General features: G+C 41.6%; 1 protein-coding gene across 1 annotated transcript; it reads right to left on the bottom strand.

The window, feature by feature from the left end:
• Positions 1–13,772: 13,772 nt before the first annotated feature.
• LOC119409842 (gastrula zinc finger protein XlCGF17.1) lies at positions 13,773–21,449 on the bottom strand. Its single transcript, XM_037676745.1, has 4 exons — positions 21,236–21,449; positions 20,004–20,119; positions 17,567–17,716; positions 13,773–15,283 (listed from the first exon to the last, which is right to left on the bottom strand). The coding sequence occupies exons 2-4, from the start codon at positions 20,032–20,034 to the stop codon at positions 14,376–14,378; spliced, it is 1,089 nt and encodes a 362-aa protein (XP_037532673.1). The 5' UTR covers positions 20,035–20,119; positions 21,236–21,449; the 3' UTR covers positions 13,773–14,375.
• Positions 21,450–24,471: the final 3,022 nt, after the last annotated feature.

Here is a 24,471-nt window from a genome sequence, read left to right as displayed (position 1 = left end):
AAACACGATCGTCGTTTCGGGACGATTCATCCGAGCGAACAGTCAGATTCACTGCGGGATGAAAAAAATAGAAACTACATCTGAGGAGAAACAAAAACTCAGGCGAGCTGCAGAACTGGAGTCAAACTAACGAGGAGTTTTGGGTCCGTCATGAAGCCTGTTCACATGTTTCTGAACCGTCTCTGGTTCTTACCTAAAATAAATAAAAGTTACATCTGAGAGCGTAAACCTGGTTCACAGGATCTCAGGGGTCCAGGATCAGGAACCGTTGATCAACTCATCCTCATCTGGAGCATACAACACCAAGCTGGAAAGACGTCAGCAATGACCTCTATGAAGCAGTTGTTGGCGGGGTCAAAGGTCATTTCCAAACATTTGGAGTCCATCTCTCTGAAGGGAGAACTCTGATTCACAAGAGGATCACAGAACCGAAACCATTTCATCAGAAAGTTTTAGTCTACATTTCGGAGTTTCTTAAAAACAGACTTCCTCCTGAAGAAAAGAGATTCAGTTTTATCTTTAAACCACGTGATCCTGAGTACCGGTCCTTCATCTGCTCCTCTTCAGTACTCAGGTTTTAGAGGCACAAAGAGAACCTCAACAGACCGATCCTTTAAGCCTCAGCAAGCTGAACTGCTGACAGATGACTTTCTGTTTGGCCTCCCCAAGGCTCCAACTGCCAATGGATCTAAATGGGTCTCAGCAGGTCCCAACGGGTTTCAACGGGTCTCGACACACCCGTTCCAGTCACCTTCAGACGGGAGGGGCACTCGACTTCATGATGTTGTTTTAACGGGCACGTTCCCTCAGAAACTCTGATCCAAACATCTGTCCTCAGAAAATGAAGCAAAAAAGACCTCTGATCCATGCAGACCTCTGATCCATCCAGACATCTGATCCATGCAGACCTCTGATCCATCCAGACCTCTGATCCATGCAGACCTCTGATCCATGCAGACCTCTGATCCAGCCAGACCTCTGATCCAGCCAGACCTCTGATCCATCCAGACCTCTGATCCATCCAGACCTCTGATCCATCCAGACATTTGATCCACGCAGACCTCTGATCCATCCAGACCTCTGATCCATGCAGACCTCTGATCCATGCAGACCTCTGATCCATCCAGACATCTGATCCATCCAGACCTCTGATCCATCCAGACCTCTGATCCATCCAGACCTCTGATCCATGCAGATTTCAGTTCCATCCACTTCTGATCCATGCAGACCCCTGAGTGTGGTAGTTCATAGGGCTCTTACATCACTTCCTGTTCTCTGTTGGGGTTAAAATAAAAGCTGTGGTTGTCTCATCATGTGACATGTTTGTCTTTCATCACTGAACTGACTTTTATTTTTCAGCTTCAAACACTCCAGCCTTTGTTTCAATGTCCGGACAACATATTTATTTTTAATGACGTTATCTTCACCTCTGACCTGTTTGTGTGTGAAGCTCTCGGAGTAAAGTTTATTTTTATTTTCGGTCTCACACCTTCATGTGCACGTCTCTGCATTAACCTGACTAACTCGTGTCTTGTCAGTCGTGGTAAACAAAGCAGAACAGAGAAGTTGATCCGTAACTTAGCCTCACAGATGAGACTCTGAATCGCAGGAACTGAAATCTGTTTCCTCCAGACAGGGGTAGGGTTAGGAGGAGGGACCAAAGTCGAGTCCTGGATCTGGTCAGGTCGTGCAGATGGATAAGATGTGAAAATATTAAAACCAGAAGTATAATATACACCTGTACACTTTTAAGTCAAATATTAAAACATTCAGTAAATCATTGCCCCTCGTCGCTGAGGGGTGTGAATAGTGAATGTTTTTGTTTTGTGAGATGAGTGTTTTTCAGGACTGGATAAAGACATGGCAACCCACATTTCAAAAAGGACCTTTCCTACACCTAGACGCAGCCTCACACTGAAATGGAAGTTGGCATCGCACTTATTTTTCAAGTTATCGTGGTGACAACACGCAAGGACATATTTCCATTTCCGCCTCTTCGCTCCACAACGGAGGACAAGAAAATCTTGTTTTTAGGCCAGAGATGTAAACCTCCCACAACTCCTCCATGTTTCAGGTTGTAGTTTCATGTTTCCACTTTATGTTTCTAAACAGGAAACGTAAGAAGTTATGAAGATGAAGACGAAGAAGAGGAAATGTCACCTTATTTCTACGACGACTTAAGCGCAACACCAACACCAGACTACGACTACAACGCCACCTTCGATTATTACTTCGGTAAGAGCAGCGGAGCGACGCAGAGCTGTCTTTGTGCGACGGATTCTAACAGCTGATCTTTCTGTCTTCGTAGTGACGGGGAACTACATAGACCTTAACTCTGAAAACAAGGTGAGCAGCTCCTGTTTTCCACCTGATGTTTTGTTAAAATAAACACTCAGACCAGTCAGATTTACAGCAGCTTCGCTTCCTGTCAGAAACGAGCGACGATGACCTCAGATCTGCTTCTTGTTCCTGCAGGGACGCAGTGGCAGCTGCATGAACCATCAGACCCTGATCGTCAGCACCCTGCTGATGGCTCTGAGTGCTCAGCATCTCACCGATTTCTGATCAGTTACCATGGCAACTGCTTGTTGTTCTTTGTGGTATAAAGTTTTCACGTTCCTGCAGCTGCTTCACTTCAGATTGACTGATTTACAGTGAAACATGATGTTTATTGTTAGAATATATTTTGGATCACGGGTTATGAATGTTTTTATATTGTGAACGAGAACTTCCGGCTCAACTGTCTCTCACAACAAGATTATCTTGGCCTGGAGGCCGACTCGGACCGAAGACAGAGTTCTGAGCAGCGCCTCCCTGACGCCTTCATGGCAGATGAGGGTAACGGGACGTGAGAGACGAATAACACCCACTGAAATGTGATGGTAATGTTATGAAGTCATCAGAAGAGCAGCTCCGAGGTTCATTCTGTGACATCGTATGATAGTACTCTGTCCTCATGAACTCTTACAAGTAAAGCCGGTTAAAAATCTTCACCTGCCGTGAGTCCGTGGTTCTTTATTGAGTCAGCAACGTTAACGAAAGTGATTTGTTCCCAACAGACTGAAACGTTGACCTTTTTATATCACACGACGTTCAGAACATCTCACACAAAAAATAAATGATAAAACGTTATAGTGTTTGTTGAAGTGGCTGTTGGTGAACGTCATTCTCAAAGGAGTTTCCAAAATGTCTCAAATCATTCTCAGTGCCCCCTATGAGCCAGATCATTTTTTGGCTTCAATTATATAAGTATATACAGTATATATATATATATATATATATATATTTATATATATATATATATATATATACTGTGCTATATGCTGTCATCATTGTATGTTCCCATACAGTGACAAAATTAGTTCTCTGCATTTAACCCATCACCTGAGATACACCCAGGTGGAGCAGTGGACAGCTATAGGTGTCCGGGGAGCAACTAGGGATTGAGTGTCTTACTCAGGGACACTGCGACATGTGGACATGACCAGGAGTCGAGTTGCAACTTTCTGGTCCCAGGTCGGCTGCCCTACCTCTACCCCATCTCGGCCTCTAAAGAGACGTTCCCATACCGGGAGTCGAACCCGAGCCCCCTGGACTCCTAACCACTAGACCATATGGGAATTATGAACATTTTCAGAAAATTTTTCTCATAAAATTTTCATTGAAGATAAAATTATCTGTTATAAAAAACAAGTTGGAGTCTTTAGATAATCTCCAGATATGAATTCATATTAAACAAGCAGAGCTCTGATGTCCCCGTCTCTAGGGGGATTTGAGTAGTGAATGTTTGTAGTTCTGGAGATGAGTGTTTTTCTGGAGAGAATTAAAGTAAACCTAAATTTTTTCCTTGTATTCGTGTTCTTGCACAGTTTGTAACCATTTCTGTTGTTTAGAAGGTTTCCTGTTTGCACCAAAAGCCAAAACAAACCTCTGGAAACTGCATGAAGCAGATGTTTAGCTGCTTGCCAACAAATAAAGCCGTCCTCAGTCCTCAGGAAATTAATAAAATGTCTGCCCCTCAGTCCATATTTAACAGGGTTTAAAGGGTACATCAACAGATGGGGGTCGCCAGCGATCCACCATGATCATTTTATGGCTCAGAAGCTAAAACGTTTTGGAGCAACAGGTTTGTGAGCCTTTTACACAAAAACAGGCTGAGATTTTTCTTAGTTTTGGGTCACCAGCTGGTCTCAGATGTTTGAATGCACAAAAATAGATTGTGATTGACTTTCTGAGGTAAAACAGAATACGGGACCTTTTACACCAGAACCACAAGATGGCCACAAATTACTGTAGTGTTTTATGAACCACCGTGGTGCCTCATGTAGCAGGGATGCCATTTCCAGCAAAACACCAGTTAGAAAACAACTTGATCTTGAACTTGTTAGAACACAGATGTTTTCTTTTCCAGGTGAAAGGAGCAAACTGCCAGCTACGAGTCCAAACTTGATTTTCTGCATCGATGTACGTCTTATTCTCATTTGGAGAACGAGGCGGGGGTCAGACCCCACCACATCGAATGAACCTCTAGTTCCTTCTCTCGTTGATCCAGCTGATTCTGGGAGGTCTAGGCCCGCCTGCTTTATCTGCAGATGCAGTTCAGACAGCAAACTAACCAGACCAACAGGATTTCACTTCAACCTGCCTGAAGGTAGAGATCCTAGGACAACCGAGGCCCCCCACCAGTGAGCCTCCTGACACTCCTCTTTGGGTTTTTAGATTGAGGACAGGAAGGAGAACCAGGTTTAGATAGTGATTGTTTTTAGGTCAAACCCAGAAAGAACTGGCAGAGTTTAATAATAAAAAAATAAGAACCGACCCAGAAACACTCAGGAGACACTTTTCAGGTTTAGTGCTTGCAGGCAGCTTTATTAAAAAAACAAACAAACAAACAGATAATCAGGTTAAAAATGGCATGAATTTAAAAAATGACTGTCTAAAATCTACAGATTAAAAACATAAAAATGCAGGATGTGAATAAATGTCCACAGTGTAACCAGAGTTATCTCTGCATGTGATTTGTAATAAAAACCTTACAGACTCCTCCTTTCCATGAGTCTAACAAACTTACTCCTTCATGATTACATTATACATAAAGAGCAACGTTACAGACGCCTAAGATTCTCTTTAACTTCCTCTCCAGTCTCTGCATTTCTTGAGCCGGCGTCTCATCTCGTTGGTTGGAACTTCCGGTTCCCAGGATTTACAGCTCCGTCCCTCTCAGGTCCCGTAAGTCCAGGTCGACCCGCACAGGAGTACGATGAACCCATCCACACTGGATTATCGTAATTCATTCCAAAGTTCATCTGTCCTTCAGCTGGGAGGGGGAACAGGGCCTGGCACGGTCCGACACCGTGACAAGAATCAGCAGGAAGATCTGCACTGCACAGTCTCAGTAGGTCGAGAAGAGGTCAGGTCCTGGCTGATGAAATCCACAGCTGAAGGATGATGTTACATTCTCACACTTAGCTCTCCTTCCGTTACATTTTAAACTCGTAGATCAACTTATTGCTATGAATAACATACAAACAAAAAGATCACACCAGTTATAACCAAAAAAGAAAAAAAGTCACAAAAAGACACAAAAAGAAACTGAGACATTGTGTAAAATGTAGCTAAAAAAAAACCAGAATCCATTGATTTGTAAATCTCATGAAGCCATACATTTTATTCACAATGGATTAACAAAAACAGATCAAAGACCAAAACTAAGAAATTTTAGAAAAATAGAATTTGTAATTTGTTGGCAGCAACACGTTGAACTAAAGTTAGGCTGGAAGCAACAAAACAAGAGGTTTGAATTAAAAATGTGTGGAGGAGCATTCAGTAACTAATCAGATTACTGTGGACAGGACTGGCTACAAACAGACTTTTAGACTTGTGTCTATACTGGTCCTGTTAGACCTCAGTGCTGTTCATAACAATATTCTACTACAGAGGCTTAATATGAAATTGGGATTACAAGAACAGCTCTAAACTGGTTTAAATCATATTTATTTGATAGAGTCCAGTTTGTAAACATTTACATACATGAAAAACAGCCAATTAGTAAAAGTTCTCCATCTAAAGAAGCAGAAGATTGTGTTTAATCTTCACTTCATCACAGTCTCCCATACTGAGCAAGCACAAAGGAGACAGTGGAAAGGAAAAACTCCATTTGAAGCTGGCCTGGACCTTGGGACGAGCATCGGCGTCAGAAGCATTTGTAATGTGGGGGGGGACACACTGGTAGGTGTGGGTCTGGGGGTCCTCCCCCCAGAAAATTTTGAATAAAGTAAAAACCATTTCTTGCATTAGTATATTTTAACGGGTTGTTAAACGTTTACATTTACCTACATTTGTAAACACTTGATTGAATAACTATTTTAGAGAGCATGGCAGAAGAAGTAGCCTGACCAACAGCTCTCCTTGTGAGCCCTCCCCCAACCCCCAGTGTGTTTAAAACTACCACAACTATTGTAGCGCTAAGCTAGCAGCACATAATACAGACGTGTTAGCTAAGATGCTACAGACGTAGCACTCCTCTTCTCTCACACATCCTACTCCCCACCCCATCAACAACTGCCAGCACTATCGTGGTGCTAAGCTAGTGCGCAAAACAGAAGTGTCTCCCCCTCCTCCCCCCGTGATCTCCCAAGGTGGAAAACCGAGGAGAAACACTACATGCTGTGTGGAGAGTTGTAGGTAACCAGGAAAACCTGGAGTGGACATTTAGTGGTTTGAGTATTCTCCTATTAATCAAATGAAATGGATTTGTTCACAAAGAAATAGAAACAGCGTCGAGTGAATTGATGTTTCATGGCAAATGTGTGTGAGCGGAGTCCAAATTAATATTCTTTAAATGTGGGGGGACACGTCCCCATCACATATAATTGATGTGACGCCATGGGGACAAGTAAAGACCTGACTATTCAGGTCTCTCTTGTAAAAGATTCCTCGAGGCTCAATGGGATATACCTGTCTAAATAAAGGTTGAATGAATGAATGATCCCCTCTGTGGCCCAACATGGACCACTGTGGTCCAGTTCTATGGGGCATGCCTCACATCTGCACTAGGTGTTAGTGTTTAATATTTAGATTGTGAATAAAGTAGTAGTAGTATAAAATGCAGTTCAGCGTCAAGGCGAAATCACACATTTGTTTCAATGAAATGGTGATGTTTAAACATTTTCCTGTATAGCATGACTTGTTGATGAAGCTGGGACAGAAACTAAACAAAGTTGTTCAAATAACTGAAATATGTCATAAGCAAATACACGAGGTTGAAAGATTTTGTTGTCATGTAAGTTCAACATACCGTGGGGCTTGAAAGTTTGTGAAGCCTTTAGAATTTTCTATTTTTGCATAAATATGATGGAAAACATCATCAGATTTTTACACAAGTTCTTAACTCCAACAACAACCCAGTTAAACAAATGAGACAAAAATATTATACATGTTCATTTATTTATTGAGGAAAATTATACAATATTACACATTTGTGAGTGGCAAAAGTTTGTGAACCGCTAGGACTAGCTGTCTACCTTGGTGCGCTAAGATTCATAACTGGTTGCAACTACTGTACCCATCACTGCACTCTGTACTCATTGGTCAGTTGGTCATCGTTATCTACACGTAGGCTCTCAAAATGGTACTTCATTTATAAATCACTTCTTGGTCTGCTGCCCTCTTCTTCTCCCATGTCACGTCGTCAGTGCAGCTACAGCGTGCGCTCTCAAGACATCATTACCTGCAGCGTCCCCTCAGTGCGGATTGAACTTGGCAAAAAGGCATTTTCCTACTCTGTGGAACACCTTGCAACAAGCTGTCCACCTTAATTTCTTTAGGGGGGATTTAAAATTTGATAAAAGTAAATAACATTAAAGCAAATATGTTCTTGTTTTTAGTATTTTACCTTGTTTTATGGCACCTTGATTTATTGTTTTAGAACACTACTTTTATTTTAATTGCATTTTTACTGTAGTTAATTGTTGTATGTACTTATATGTTGTCTGTCTAAAACAGGTTCCTCTTGTAAATGAGTTCTCGTGACTCAGTGAGACTACCTGTATAAAGCTTGAATAAAAAATAAAAGTTTTCTTGTATTTAACCATTTCTCCACTGTACAGTGACTTTTTAAACCTCGTCAGATGTCACCAGTTTAGCTTCAGGGAAACACTTTTTTTCAAACCCTCTGTGTTCTTGTCCTGTATGAGTGAGCTGAGGAGCACATTTTGAATCCGGAGTCATTTTCTAAACGGCTTCATGGTTTCTCTCCTGTGTGCGTGCTCATGTGGGTTGTTAAATATTGTCTAGATTTGACCCTTTTGCCACGTTTCACAGGGAAATGGCCGCTCGCTGCTGTGAGTCCTCATGTGAACGTTCAGGTACCTGCTCTAAGTGAAACTCTTCCCACACGTTTTGCAGGAAAAGGGTTTGTTTCCGGTGTGCGTCCTCCTGTGAACGCTCAGAGAGCAGATGTGGCTGAAGCGCTGGTAACACATTTACAGGAAAACGGCTTTTTGCTAGCGTGAATTCTCATGTGGTCCAGCCAAACCCTTCTGTTAGTAAAATCTTTCCCACATGATTCACACAGATACAGACGCTCACCGAGGCACATCCTCATATGAGCAGTCAAGTTCCCCTTTTGAACGAAACCTTTACCACATTTTTCACAAGAAAAAGGCTTCTCACCGGTGTGAGTTTTCACATGGTGAAACAAACCTCTGCTGTTGGCGAAACCTTTTCCACACATTTCATATAAAAACGGCCTCTCACCAGTGTGAACCCTCATGCGAGTCGCTAAATTCACACTTTGAATGAAACCTTTACCACATGTTTTACAACAAAATGGCTTCTCCCTGGTGTGAGTTCTCATGTGAGTCTGTAAGTAATAAGTCATCCTGAAACCTTTCCCACAGATCTGACAAATGTAGGGCTTCCCTCCATTGTGGACACTGTAATGTTCCTTCAGCTGGGACTTGAATTTAAAGGTTTTTCCACAAAACTCACAATGGAAAGGTGTCTGACTCAACTCGGCTTCACTCTGACTCTGAGAAGAGAGAGGGTCTGGGTTTGGTTCTGGTTCCACGTCACTTTCTTCATTTACAGTCATTGCAAAGATTCTGGTCTCCTGCTTGGTTTCAGGATGCTCTTCATCCTGACTGATGCAGAGATCCTCCTCTTCCTGTTTAATGTATGGAGGGTCCACTTCCTCCTGTTCTTGTTTAATGTGTGGAGTTTCTGGTTCCTTCTGGTCCAGACTCGAGCTCCTTGTTGGTTCACAAAGCTGCTGATCCAGTAGAAGCTCCTCCTCTTTGCAGACATGTTGCTGTGGGAAGTCTTGAGAGAAAACATAAAAAACAGTTTTATATTTTTACATAAATATAAACCTTAACAGAATAAAAACAGAAGAAATTGGTTAAAACGTTCTGATCTGGTCCGTTAAACTCTGTTCTCGATGGTCTTGCAGTGTTGGTTAGCTGGCTGCAGCTGTGAAGAAGCTCAGGGTTTAATTCATATCTTGTGGGGCTTTCAGTCTGGATCAAAACTGCTGCAGCATCCAGTCCTACAGTCACAAGGAAAAAAAAGTCCTCCATTTTTCTGTTTGGGGTTTTAGGCACACATTTTTCACAATCTGTCCTTTTAACCAGGTTCTAAAACTATCTTAATTAGGGATACATGATATTGGATATTTGGCTGATATATGATATGTTAAAACTTATTTGGCCGATAACCGATGCCGATACCAATATTTTATATACTTTCCTTTGTCAGAACATAGCCCTCTTATTTAGGCTTATTTGCTACAAAAATTGTGCAACAGCTGTAAGAGCTGGTGACATAATCAGTAACAGCCATTTGCATAGCACTTTAACTTATATTAAATGAAACGTGTTAAAGATTATTTATTAGCATTAGCCACCAATGATGCTGTCTCACTTGTAGAGGCTTGTTCCAGGTTCCTATAGCTGCAGTGTGGGATCCTCTGCACTCCTGTGAAAGTTCTAACACAACGTCCAGATGTCTGTGGTAAAACTCACCCAAGTCGTGCTATCGACTATTAGCTTCTCAATGACGTTGGAAATGACAGCTTGTAACTCGGGTAACGTTACGTCGGAATAATATCTCTGACTGGGGACGATGTAGTGAGGCTCAACGTAGTCCATAAATCTTCAGAATCCGACATCCTCATTAACGGAAAATAAAACTTCCACACCGCCAACATTTTGAATTTTCCTCTCCGCCGTGAGATCAGGTAGGCGCGCGTGATGTCATCACGTTGTGCTGCCGCTGCAGGCAAAAACTGCGCCTTTTATATCGGTGAGTTATTTTAAAGGAATGACCGATGTCTGATATTGAACTTTAATGCTAATATCGGCTGATACCATGCCGATAATATCGTGCATCCCTAATCTTAATCTGATGTGAAGTGAACAAAATGCCAGCAGGCCCCATCGTGTCATTAATTATTTAAAAATGATTAAAGCTGCGAGTGAAAAACTTGTTCCAGCTCCTTATCCAGCAGCTTTTAGAACCTCCTTTAGCAGCAATATGCCAGTTATCTGCAGGACTTTATCAATTCCTCACATGGTCACAGATGACCCTGTTGGAGACAAAAATGCTTGTATTGATGTTGATGATCAGTTAATCAATACATTTGGTCAGCAGCTCTGGGGCAAAACTGGACCTCTGAAATCTTGTGGAAGCCACGAGTCTCAAATAACTCAGTGGGAGTTGGGTTTTTTGTTCACTTCAGGTTGTATTTAAATCAACTTGGTCAAACCCATTTTTATCATAGCCTGATAAATAAAACCCAAGAACTGAAAGAGTGAACTTTCTTTTTCTCAGGACTGCAAGACTGGATGAAAAACGGGTGATGTTCTTTAAATAACTCAACAAAAACACATTTTATATCAGAAGTACTCCTGACTTTACAGTGAATTCAGACTCCAGGATCACTTAAACATGGTTAGCCTGCTCTGGAGCACACCATGTGCCCAGAGTAAAAACCTGTGGAATCGTTTTTGTTAAACAGAATCAACAAAAAAGTAAACCTGCTGCACAGAACCGAGGTCTGAAGCCTCGTGTGGATCTTCAGACCCTCTGAAGAGGCTCCTTCTAACTTTGACTGAAAAAAATGCAGACATTTTATTAATGCATACAAAATATAAAAAAAAACAATACTTTGAGTTTACCTACATAAACTTTGCGATATGCGCATAAAACTTCTGCAGTAAAATGTCAATGTCCATTTTATTTTTATAGCTCATAAAAACAACAAAAGCTATACAAAGGTCGTCTTTATAAAATCAGTCGAACAAAAGACAAAACAACAATAAAAGCGAAGCAACAAAATTATTCCTCCTTGAATCGTCACCTTATCGTGGTGGAGTTTGTGCACGGTAACTTTTACTAAATGATTTGGATGTATGTGAATGTTTTTGTACAGTGAGACAACTTCTGTTGGGACTCGGGAGTTAAAATATAAATAAACTGGTGAATTGAATTCTCACGAGATCTGAGCTTGTTCACGTTGGCCAAATGAACCGCCATGTTTGTAGTCTTTTAGCTGTTCTCTACAGAAACAGTGCGCTTAAAGCTGAAATGTTTTTTGCTTTTAGACAGAACAAGTTTTTTGTTGCTCCCGTGTGAAAACAGCAGCTGCTGCACCGTCAAAACCCAAAAGGAGCCTCCATCCATGGGTCGGGTGTTAGCTGGTACCGACCTGATTTGTTTAACTGGACCCGATGTTCCCAGTTAATACCCAGCAGTCTGAGTCTGCGCCAAAGATCCATCTGTTCCTAAAAAAAATTCTAAGATCCTGAACTGGAGACGGTTTGACACGACAGACTGCAGCTGCTACAAACTCCCGCTGACGCTCAGAGAACGCCCGGTGTTCAGCCGCCCCGGCCGCCATGTTTGTTGTTGGTGTTAAACCGGAACTTCCGGTGCCTGAAGTCCAGCACCACCTGCTGGACTGGAGCATAAACAGGTGATCAGCAGGTAAAAACTGATTTTAATCAATAAACTTGTCAACTTTAAGATTAACATCTCTTTGTCTATTATCGTTTGAGCATATCTGATCAAAAATTTCTTATAAAGAGACTAGTTCCTGTTTTTGCACGTGTCTGCGTTGGATCTGTTAGCAAAATATCTCATGAACCTTCAGTTAAATGTCAATAAAACCGGCAAGAAGTAATCAATGAATGACCATCTGCAACTGATCAACGTTTGGAGTAAATCCAATTCAAGATGGCCACCACAGCTAACCAACATTAGTCAGCACAAATGTTGGTTAGCTGTGGCAGCCATCTTGAAAGTATATAACTCAACCTGTGAAAGTTAATTGATGCCTTGTATTACATTTTTTTTGTCTTGGTTTGTTTGTAAATTGTTTTCCATAATAATAAAAAATAAAAAGCTGTGGCAGCCATCTTGAATTGGGTTTACTTCTGATCCGCTCTCCATCTGGTTTCTGATCAGTCAGGCGACTCCATATCAGAATCTGGGTCATCGCTCAGAGAAACCACAAAGCTGAAGAGTAATCAGAGTATTTCCACAGAGTACTGCACTCAGAGGCCCAAAGAGAGAAGAATGTCTCAGCCTTCAAGTGGAAACTACTTTATTTATGGTTTACAAGTTAATGTATGTGTGAACATTTACACATAAACAGTAACTCTTTCAGTTAAAATAAATACACAGCCATTAAATAGAAATCCATCAGATCTAAAATAAAAACATAAATCTCCCAGACTGTTCTTGGTTTGGATAAAACTCAACTTCGACTGCAAATAAAAAAAATATTCTGGCTTATTCTCATACGTCTTACATCCAAATATTCATACAGAAATAAATTAAACTTTTCTCAGGACGTCTTATTTTAAAAGTCAGAACCGTTGTAGTGTAGTGGGGACATTTAAATATTTAAAGTGATGTAAATTCAAATCAAGAGCGTGTTTATTTTTACTTAAAGCGACTCACGACAAAGTCTGAAATCAAACATTCAAAGTTTCTCCTGAAGTGCATCAAAGAGCGTTCGAAAGATTTCACTCCGGTAGTTTTATAGATTTATTCATACTCAATTCTGAAAAGCAGAACTTCATGTAAACACGCTCGACTGAATCAAACCAGGTGGAAGTTTGTCGCATGAGCGACCTCAGTCAGCTGCAGTCTGAACACACGAGGGGAGTCTAAACGAAGACGTTTAGGAGCAAACATCGGAGTCAACCTGTAGCTGAACGCAGAAGAACAAAATGATTCAAACTGCTGTCAGCGATCAGTCGGGTGTGGAGCTCATTGAAGACAGAAGTCAGGATTCAAACAAACTTACAGTTTACAGTTTCATCTGGACCCGTTTATCAACAAACATGAGCAAAAAGACGTCCCAACACGTCCAAAATGTCAAACTTCTCCGTCCCAAACGTCTCTTGGATGGACGTCATGGACCTTTTTTCAGTCACTTCAGCTGTTTACAGAAGTAAACAAACACGAGCTGGCATCCTGTCACAAATTTGTGCTGAAAGATTTTTATTTTATTTTAAAGACATTACTACGACGGAGCTTTAGGGCCACGTTAAAATTTTTTATTTTTTTAAATACATTGCACGCTAAGAAAAAAAACAACAACATAAAATTAAGAGAATAAAGTCATAGAATCAAGAGAATAACGTCATACAAGACTTTTTTTTTTTTAAAAGCTGTCGTTAATTTTTTTTCCCCCACGAGTCCGACGTGACCTTTCTATGACTTTATTCTCGTAATTTTATGGCTTTTATTTTATTTTTCTTAGCGTGGCAATGTTTTTTTTTTTTTTTTTTGTGTGGCCCTAAAGTTCCGTTGTACTTTACTCATCTATGTGAGAAAAAAATAGGCAGATTTTGTTTTACTTTTTTTTTTTACCGACTCCACTAAATTCCAAGTCAATTTTTTTGAAAATATCCAACAATTTAAAACAGCCTACTTTTTGAACAGTTATTTTAAACATTACACAATAATCAGTTTTAACTTCTTGGATTTATCATATGCTGAATTTTACGTTTGTTTGTCTTTAATGTGTTAAAGCGAGATGTGTTTCAGACTCGTTAAAGATGAGCTTAAAGGAAAAAAATCCTTGTTAAAAATATTTTAAAAGCCAACCTGGACTAAAAGCCTCACCAATTAATCCGTCAATGTTTCTGTGCTAAATAAGAACAATTCAGTCTTCTTGAACAGGTAAATTTAGTTTAAACTTGTAGCTGCGACCACATTTTTACAACCATACCGAAGCTGAAGACATCTTCAGACGGTCAATGATCAGAACAGAACTGTTGTGTCTGAACATCAGGGGATGTCTAAGGTGCACCTGAACGCTCCTAATCTTAATCTCTGTGGATTACCAATGATAATTTTCCTTCTTAGATGTGCCGAGTCGTCTTGTGAACTAACAAATCTCGGTTTTGCCGGAAACATTTCCCGCAGGTCTCGCAGAGAAATGGCCGCTCGCCGGTGTGCGTCCTCATGTGAGCCGTCAGGCTGCCGTTCTGCGTGAAGCTTCTCTCGCAGGTTGGACAGGAATATGGCCGCTTACCAGTGTGGGTGGACACGTGGCGTGACAAGTCGCCGCTGTTACTGAACCGTTTCTCACACTTGTCACATGGGTACCGTTTCTCGCCCGTGTGTATCCTCATGTGGACGGTCAGATTGCCATTCTGGGAGAACCGCTTGCCGCAGGTTTTACAGGAGTACGGTCTCTCTCCTGTGTGGGTTCTAATGTGGATCAGAAGTTTCTCGTGAACTCTGAAGCTCCTCCCACATTGTTCACAGGAGTGAGGCCTCTCGTCTGAGTGGATGTTCACGTGATTATGTAAGGAAGAAGAGCTGGAAAAGCTTTTCCCGCATGTTTTACAAACGTACGGCCTCTCACCGGTGTGAACTCTGTAATGAGCTTTGAGTTTGGACCTCGACTTGTACACCTTCTCACAGAACTCACACTGTAAAGCTTTCTGACCCGTGTTGGTGTTCCTCGGACTCTCTGAGGAGGGAGAGTTTTCTGCATCTCTGCTGAGATTTTTCTCTGCTTTCTGGGTCGGTTCTGGTTCCCCGTGGTCACGTTCCTCATCAGTAAGAGTCCCCGTGAAGGTTCTGGTCTTCTGCTTCGATTCAAGCTGCTCTTCACCCTTACTGATGCAGAGATCCTCCTGTTCCTCTTTAATTTGTGGAGGTTCTGGTTCCTCCTGGTCCAAACTGGAGGTGCTCTCCTGTTTACAGAACCGCTGATCTGCCAGGAAATCCTCATCTTTGCAGATGATGTTCAGAAAGAAGTCTAAAGAGACACAGAAAGGTAAAACATTTCTTACTGCAGAAACACCCATGGATAAAGAAAGTCCTCCACCGTTCAGTTCTGGCGTTTCACAGACCTAATCAAACTGATTGGGTCTTTAACCGGTTCTGAAATTATTCAAATCCAACATCAAGAACCCTCAGTGGTTTTCTGTTGGTCTCTCCTGTTCTGGACTAGTGCTGGCCCACTCTTCTTTCCATCACTGAAGGTTCTGCTCAGCTCTCTGAAGGTCCACCACAGCATCTCAATCAGGTTCAGGTTCTGGACTTTTAAATGGACCGTTGGTTCTGTTCTTTCAGACCCGTTCTGTTGTATAGTAGCTGCTGTGTTTGGGACCATGGTCCTGTTGCATTCAGTTTGATCCAATCGTCAGCAATGGGACCGATGGACTCATCTGATCCAGAACCCTTTGGTCTCCAGAGGCTTTCTGGTCCACTCAGTTACTAACAGGAGCCCAAACCATCAGCCTCCACCACCGTGCTGACAGCTGGAGGCGCTGTTTGCTGCAGTGCATTCTGGGTAAACATCTGTCCTCTGGTATGGTTCTGGCCCAGAGGTCTTGTGGTTCCTTCAGATGAAACTTTCCAAATCTAAGTCAAGCTGCCATGTTTCCTGATGCATGCTCAATAATCCAGGTAGAAAAATCTAAAAAAGTTAAATCTGGTCCTCTGGACATTCAAAAAAACAAAACAAAGCAAAACAACAAAAAAAATGTAGAAACGTTTCGTCTCTCATCCGAGAGACTTCCTCAGTCTGAGGTGCTGTATTCAGCTCAGTCTCTTAAATAGCACCTTCTCAGAGTGGATCAACCAGTTTTGCTGCTGACAACCAAAACCAGCTGATCACATGCTCAAGAAGGACCATCAGCATAACAATGGATCATTAGCACACTGATGGCTGTTTACTACTCACAGAGGGCTGAGTGATACTAGCAATCACAGCATTGTAAGAGGGGGACAGTTGAACCCGGAGGCCTCCACCCCTGTTTAATGATGGACGATTTCTTTTTACAAAGATGGCCTCCTTTACTCCTCTCTCAAACCATCGTTACTCTCTATCCAGGATGTGAACATCTTCATCCCTTCATCCCTGTTGTTTTGCTTTGTTTTGTTTTTTTGAATGTCCAGAGGACCAGATTTAACTTTTTTAGAAGCTGCCATGTTGTTTTTAGAGAGGTCATGACCTTTGACATGTTGACTGAGGCCTATAGAGTCACTGCACGGTCTGACCTTCAGGGTGAATCAGCTGTCTGAATTGTTTCCTACGTGTGAACAAACGTTCTTTCTGTAGGACTCTGGGTGACCTTTGACCCTTATCAGATTGACGGACAGCAGCAGTAGCTTCTCTGAGGTCACTGCTGATGTCTTTCTGCCTTGGCGTTGTGTTAACACACACCTGGATGCTGCAGGTAGAGGTGGTCCACTGATGAGGATCAGTTCTCCAGCAGCTCCTGATCCTGGACCTCAGATCCTGAAGAAGCAGCTTGAACGTTTAGTTTGTGTTTAATAAACGACGACTCGTGGAATCTGTTGGTGTTTTTGTTCACTTCAGGTCCGGTTTGACCTGTTTCAGAACCTGATAAAGACCCGATCTGTTTGATGGGTCCAGACGTTGGTGTTGATTAACCCAAACGGGTTTTGGTGCTGTGCAAAGAGTTTTTGTCTTCAGGGATAAAATCAAAACCTTTAACTTTCAAACTACAGAAGGTGGTTGTAGTTTTTGACAAGTGATGGTTTCATCTAGGCAGTTTTTAGACCTCCATGTTTAAAAACAAACATTAAATTACATTCTCACTTCGTTTCATGACCTTTTCATCCAATGTGAAATATGAGCTTTAAAACATCTTTACGTTGTGGACTATTGTTACAAGAACATTATGGAAAGTTTGTTCAAAGTTCTGAAGAGTTCAGGCTGAAAAAGAAAAAGTTTCAGTCGGGTCCGATTCTCAGAAGCTCGTCTGACACAAAAATCAGGAAATCTGGATTATTCAATTATTGAAGAGGTCAGGTCAGTCCCGCCGGTCAGAGGTGACCAGGACTCTGATCCAGAAACACACCGGACCACTTCCAGGACCTGACTGAACACAATGGGCCGGAACACGTTCCTAAAATGGACAGAGAACTTCTGGATTCTACGGTTTGACTTCATCCAGACAGAAGAACGTCTCTGGAAACAGAACCTCCAGGTGTTGGAGAACTGACCCATTAAAACAGAACCCACAGGTCCAAAGAGCCTTTAGAGTTCTGACAGGAGGGGTGAACGTACCGGTACCAGGCTGCTCTTCATCCTGCCTGAGGGAACCCTCCTCCTCCTCTGTAACGTTCACATGTTCTGGTTCCTGTTTCATCTGTGAAGGTTCTGGTTCCTCCTCTGTTAGAACCTCCTCCTTTTTGAAGACACAATGCTGTGGAACGTCTGCAGAGACAAAAAGAAAAGACAAATCAAACTTTATTAAAAAACTCAGATCTCCTTTATTTGAACAAATTTATTTCTGTGGTGTCGATTCACGAGAAAATTATTTATTTCAAAATCCCACAAACCTGAGGAGAAGGATCCATTCTTCTTTTATGGTTTCAGTAAATTGAAGCTAAATTAAACAATAAAATCTGATTCAATGATCTAAAATGAATCTGAATGATTTTAAATCAGAAGTTTGTCTTTTTGAAACAACACCAGGTTCAACTCTGTCAGTTTAAAACCAAACACCTGAACCAGATTTAAAGGATTCCAGTTCTTTCAGGTAAAAACTGATGAAAGTGTTTAAAAGTGACCGTGCCTGGGCGCTGGTCACAAGTTTGCATACAGTCAGAGAAACCCGTCGAGGTGAAAATTAAACTCAAATCAGGCGAGAGTCTCCGCCTATGCAGCCTGAAATCTACGTCACTAATCAATTTATGTGTTTTTAATTAATCAACAGGTGCAAATTAATTTACTACATTTACCTCCTGACTGATTGATTCATTCATTCATTCAACCTTTATTTAAACAGGTTAGTCCCAATGAGCCACGAGGACTCACTTACAAGAGACCTGGATGTAAACAGAACACTGAATAAAGTCAGTGGTTCTAAATTCAATTCTAAAATACTTTATTAATCCCAAAGGTAAATTAAATGTTGCTCATCCTGTTGTTATAGATGCTGATGGCTGGGGGCAGGAAGGATCTCCCACAGTGGATCTGAAGAATCTGGCCACAGGTGCAGATCCATCCACCCAGACCCGGCGGGTCTCTCGGTCCTCCTGGGCAGCAGGACCACCCGAATGCTGGGCAGAACGCCTGCCCAAGCGATGGCCACTCCTCCCAGCAGCTTTATGAGCTGCAGGGGGGTGATCCCAGTCCTCCCGTTGTCACGAGCAGCGTTTCCCGCCAGCTCCAGGATCTCGGAGGTCAGATTCTCAAACACAGCTGCCAGGTAGACGGGAATTCATCCACAGCGCCTCCTTTTCAACTCCTTTGGGATTTAGGGTTTGAGGTATTTGAGCTTTTGAGACGTTAAACTGCTGCTTCCGGTTGAAAAAAATAAATAAAAAAAATCTTGTTGCCATGGTTACGCATCATAACAAATCTCACAGTAAAAAGTTTTCAGTAAAAATCCTGCACAGCATCCAATACCGGAGGAAATAATAATTAAATAAAAAAAGTGATTTACATCCAGAAAAAAGCAGAATTATTTTTTTCTAAAGCAACACCTCAGAATGAATGTTGTTTAGTTTTATCATTTTCTTCCATTTACGTTTCAATTTATATGCTTTTTTTATGATTGTCTACTGTTGTCATCATTTTTTGTTAAAACAGGTCTCTCTTGTAAATGAGTCCTCGAGGCTCAATGAGACTAATCAGCATAAATAATGGTTGAATGAATGAATGACAGAGCTGCTCCAACATGCAGCCACCTTGATTGGTGCAGTTCCACAGCTGATCTGATCCATTACAGGTTCTGTGTTTTCTAGAGTTTTACGTTCCTGTTGAACATTTACATCTTCAGCTGGAAACCACATGATGGTTCAGGTCTGATTTAAAGTGGACCTCCTTCAGGGGAACAGCCCATGGTTCTGAAGCAGCCCGCGGAAAAACACGTGATGTCACATGCGGCACGCCCCGTTTACTGAGGGAAACATGGAGGCTGCACACGTTGGCATGAGTGGACAGGACAATCAGAACCAAGTAAATTATGACCTGACAGGATCGTTTGGTCCGGTGTTTATATTTCCTGCCTGCTCAGGAGCAGAAATGAACATCTGGAACTGAAAGTAGAAACAAACTCCAGTTTGGATCCGACACCACCATCAGGTGTTGCTGGAGACCCTCAGTCCTCCAGAACAGAACAAATTTAAAATAAAATGTGTGTTCTGCAGCTGAAGACTTGTGGAGGTCTGAGCTTTATCAATATTTGGATGGACTTCCATCCTCCTACACCTCACTGTTCACATGGAGTACAATACGGATCCGATTCAGAACCACATATGAAGAAGACTCAGGTCAGATCTGAAAACATCAGATTTGTCATGAAATGATCAGATGTGGCTGAACGCAGCCTTAGATAGCTCTGATTTATGGAGGCGCCTTTCCTTTTGTTTGAGAGGGAAACTCCTCCCTCACCGCTCGTCTTGACCACCGGCTGACAAAAAAGGAACACACTCAAACGTTTTTATGGTAGAAAAGTGACGTTTGTGTTCAAACACAATGTTACACACAGACTGACCTGTACAGATTAATGCAGGACGGTTTGACATGTTTTCATCTTGCAGGCTTGGACTCCAGGAAGTGAGAACGTGCAGGAGGCTCAGGGGGCTCCGGTGGTTGGTCCAAACTACAAGACTGAGGAAAATGAGCAGGGAGTTAGTTCAAAATGTGTTAGTTGTGATCAACATCCTGCAGCGAGTGACTGTTATCGCCTGCCACTGAAGGAGAAGCAGCGTGTCTGTGTTTATCTGTCTGTTAGCAAAATATCTCCTGAACACAAGCACAAATGTCAATGAAACTCTCAGAAAGTAAATATTAGAACACACAACTGATTACCTTTTGGAATTATCATGATTTAAGATGCTCACCACAAATTACCAACATTATAAAACACAAAACTGGCTTTAACTCTGACAGTTTTACAAATACGGAGCTAAAGTTTGGTGTGGTAGTAGCAGAGAGTCATCTATGATGCATATTCTGAGCGCAGGATTGTGAATGTTGTTTTTACGTGTTTGACCAAAGCGGCTGTCAACATAAAGATGAATCTAACATCATGGCAGTAAAAAGGGCGGACGATATGCATTCCTTCCAGGAACGCTTGGTCTTCAGATTGTCCTGTTCTTTAAAGACGTCCAGCTTTTGTCCTTCTGTCCTCCACCTGGTCTCAGTTTGAACAACACATCAAGCTGAGAGATGAGTGGTTTCATTCTCTTCTCTTTTTTTTTTTGGCTGAGACAATTCAGAGACCGTTTTGAGACTGTTCCGTCCAGATGATCTGATTGAACTTTGTTGGATTCTCTACCTGGATTATTGAGAATGAACTTTGATATTGGCTATGCTGCCTCAGAGGAGTTGACGGGGGAGAGGGTGGGCCCCAGAAACCATCTTATTACCAACAAACTGGTTGGTCCACTTTGTGGGTGTGCTGCTTGTGGGACTCAGTTTGTTATGGCTCCTCGGACTGATGAAGTCCTTTGGATGAAGGACTAAACGTCTTTAAAAAAAATAAATCGTTCGTATGACCTGACTGAACTTGTTGGATTTTCTTCCTGGATTATTGAGCATGAACTTTGCAAAAGCAAAACAATTTAACAAGATACAAATACAAACACTCGTGAAGGTTTACAAAATATGGATTTTTTTATAAAATAATGAAAAATAAAAAAACACAAAGGAGCAAGTGTATGAGAAACCTCAAACGATAAGCTTTTAGTCTGTGATGAAGCTCTGAGCCATCAGGGTTTCTACCTGCAGATGATCTGAGGAGGTCCGGGCTCCAGCTGATCTCCGACAGTCCGGGTCGAAGATCAATGGGCTCTTCATCAAACCGATCGATCGATCGGTGATTCTCCGCCAAATGTTCTCTGAAAAACTCCTTCAAGTGATCAAATGAAGACATTTGTCCACTAAATATCCATCTGAGAGGCAACACGTCTGTGCAGCTTTTTGCTTCCTGCTTTTCTTCTTCTTCGCTTAGCTGAGCATGCGCAGTGGGATGCTGCTGCCCCCTTCAGTCCGGATGACGACACTGCATGAAACTCCTTCTAGTCCTGATTTTCTCATGAGACACACTACAGTATTTATTTGTTTGTTTATTAAATCATATTCTTATTATCCATTCTAAACGATGTGCCATATTTAGGATGCTTTTTTTAAGTCGGTCATATTCTGATGCTGCCGATCAAACGAAATCCAGTTCTTTAAATATTTACATTGTGTTTGGTCCTTAATATTAGTTTTACATACGTTATTCACATCACAACCATTGAAGAATGTGCTGCAACACAATTTATAAGAGTTTAAGAAATCATTTGTTCATTTAAAAATACTCAAAGTTAAAAAAAAGCAATTAAAATATTTAATGTCTAATAATTTGCATTAACTGTTGTAAAACATATTTATTTAGTCTATTTAAATAATTTTGGGCTGAAAAAAAAAGACTAATAACTAGAAATGACTGTTAAATTGATGCTCAACAACATTTCATTTAGGTAATTTATTTTAGGGTTGACAAAATAATCCTATTCAAGGAAAATGGTAAGTAACCATTTGAAACACAATGCATAAAAATGTGCAATTTTTATTATTAATTTTTTTTACCATAAATATAAAGGTTAAGGTTTTTTTTATATGTCGTACGCACCACAAGTGGTGCATGTAGTGAAACGAAATTGTGGACACAGGGTCAGTTACTGCAACAAAAGTATAAATTGTAAAGAAAAACAGTAATAAGATCAAAGATATGAACTAAAAAATACGCTAAAATAAGAATACACTAAGCACTGATACAAACAATACACAGAACAAAAGCAGCAAACTAAAACAAATAAAATAAAAAACTAAAAACTTTTAAATAAATATTGAAAGTGAAATGTAATTTTAATCTGTGTTAATCTAATTTAAATTGGTAGCTGTTCTGATCTGTTACATGATTTTACTCCGCGCTGTTCCCTTTCCAAAATGGCGGACATTTTCTCGTCTGGTGGCAGGGTACAGCGCATGCGTAAATCATTTTGTGGGCACAAGCGCAACATAGCAGGACCACATTATGTTAAAACATGTAACCCACCTATACCCCTCTGAAGTAAGTGAGATGCCTTTACAGTATGTATGTACCTGGGTTACATACATAAAACATATAATCAAGATAAATTATAATATATATTTATATATATTATATTCAAGGATTCAAGGTTCTTTATTAGTCATACGCACCACATGTGGTACATGTGGTGGAACGAAATTGTGTTCACAGGGTCCCAGTTACATCCAACAAAAGTATAAATTGTAAAAGAAAAACAGTAATAAACTCTAAGAAATTAACTAAGAAAAACATTAACTAAAAATATGTTAAGCACTAATAGTACAAAAACAATACGCCGAACAGCAGCATGAACAAGAGTCTGTGTGAGCAGATGAGTACGAATGAACACAGCAACATGAAACAGATCAGCAGCAACATGAAACAGATCAGCAGCAACATGATGTGATTTTTCACAGTGATTATCCTGGTTAGAGATTCATGAGTCTAACAGTTTCAGTGTAGAAGCTGTTCCTCAGTTTAGTGGTTCTACACTTAATGCTCCTCAACTTCCTGCCTGGGCAGCACGGTGGCGCAACTGGTAGAGCTGCTGCCTCTCAGCGAGATGTTAGGCTTATTGGTAACTCTAAATTGTCCCTAGGTGTGAGTGAGAGAGTGAACGGTTGTTTGTCTCGTTTGTGGAGAGCATCCTGTGCTCGAGCATCAATGTGTGGCATGGAGGCTGCACAGCTGCAGAAAGAAAAGCTTTGCAGAGAGTGGTGAAGGCTGCACAGAAATCTGTTGGAATCAGCCTCCCCACCATCACAGACATCTACACCTCCAGATGCAGGAAGAGGGCCACCTGCATCATGAAGGACCCCACCCACCCAGCACACACACTTTTTGCCCCACTCCCCTCAGGAAGGAGGTTAAGGAGCATTAAGTGTAGAACCACTAGACTGAGGAACAGCTTCTACCCTGAGGCTGTTAGACTCATGAATCTCTAACTAGAATAATCACTGTGAAAAACCATATCATGTTGCTGCTGATCTGTTTCATGTTGCTGCTGATCTGTTTCAATGTTGATGTGTTCATGCATGCACATCTGCTCACAGACTCATGTTCATGTTTGTGCTGATGTTCAATGTTTTATGTTATGAGTGCTTAGTGTATATTTAGTTGATGCTTTTCTTAGTTCATATCTTAGATGTTATTACTGTTTTTCTTATACATTTTATTGTTGGATGTAACTGGGACCTTGTGTACATAATTTCGCTCCACCACATGTACCACATGAGGTGCGAATGACAATAAAGAAACTCTGACTCTGACTCTCTGACTCTGACTCTATGTGGCCCTGTGATGGACTTAAGACCCGTCCAGGGTGTACCCCGACCCTCGCACAGTGATTGCTGGACATGGGCACCAGCGACCCCCGTGACCCAAAATGGAAGAAGCGGGTTAAAGATAATGGATGGATGGATGGAACCTCCTGCCTGAGGGGAGCGGGACAAAAAGTGTGTGTGCTGGATGAGTGGGGTCCTTCATGATGCTGGTGGCCCTCTTCCTGCATCTGGAGGTGTAGATATCTGTGATGGTGGGGAGGCTGACTCCAACATCTTCTGTGCAGCCTTCACCACTCTCTGCAAAGCTTTTCTTTCTGCAGCTGTGCAGCCTCCATGCCACACGTTGATGCTGGAGCACAGGATGCTCTCCACTGCACACCTGGAGAAGGAGGTGAGGACTGAGCTTCCCAGACCAGCTCCGTCTGAGGAAGTAGAGTCTCCAATGAGCTTTCTTGATCAGGCTGGTGTTGTTGTTGTTCCAGCTGAGGTTGTCATTCAGGTGTACACCCAAGTACTTGTAGATGGAGACCATTTCCACCCCAGATCCTCATATGTTCGTGTGTGTGTGTTTGTGTGTGTTGGTTGGGGGGTGGGGGGGTTGTTCCGTCTGAAGTTCA

The sequence above is a fragment of the Nematolebias whitei genome, chromosome 5 (assembly GCF_014905685.2).
Source record: "Nematolebias whitei isolate Nwh7 chromosome 5, NemWhi1, whole genome shotgun sequence".
In the NCBI taxonomy this organism is placed as follows: Eukaryota; Metazoa; Chordata; class Actinopteri; order Cyprinodontiformes; family Rivulidae; genus Nematolebias; species Nematolebias whitei.
Note: the sequence above shows the minus strand (reverse complement) of the source record. Positions and strands in the feature narration are given on the sequence as shown.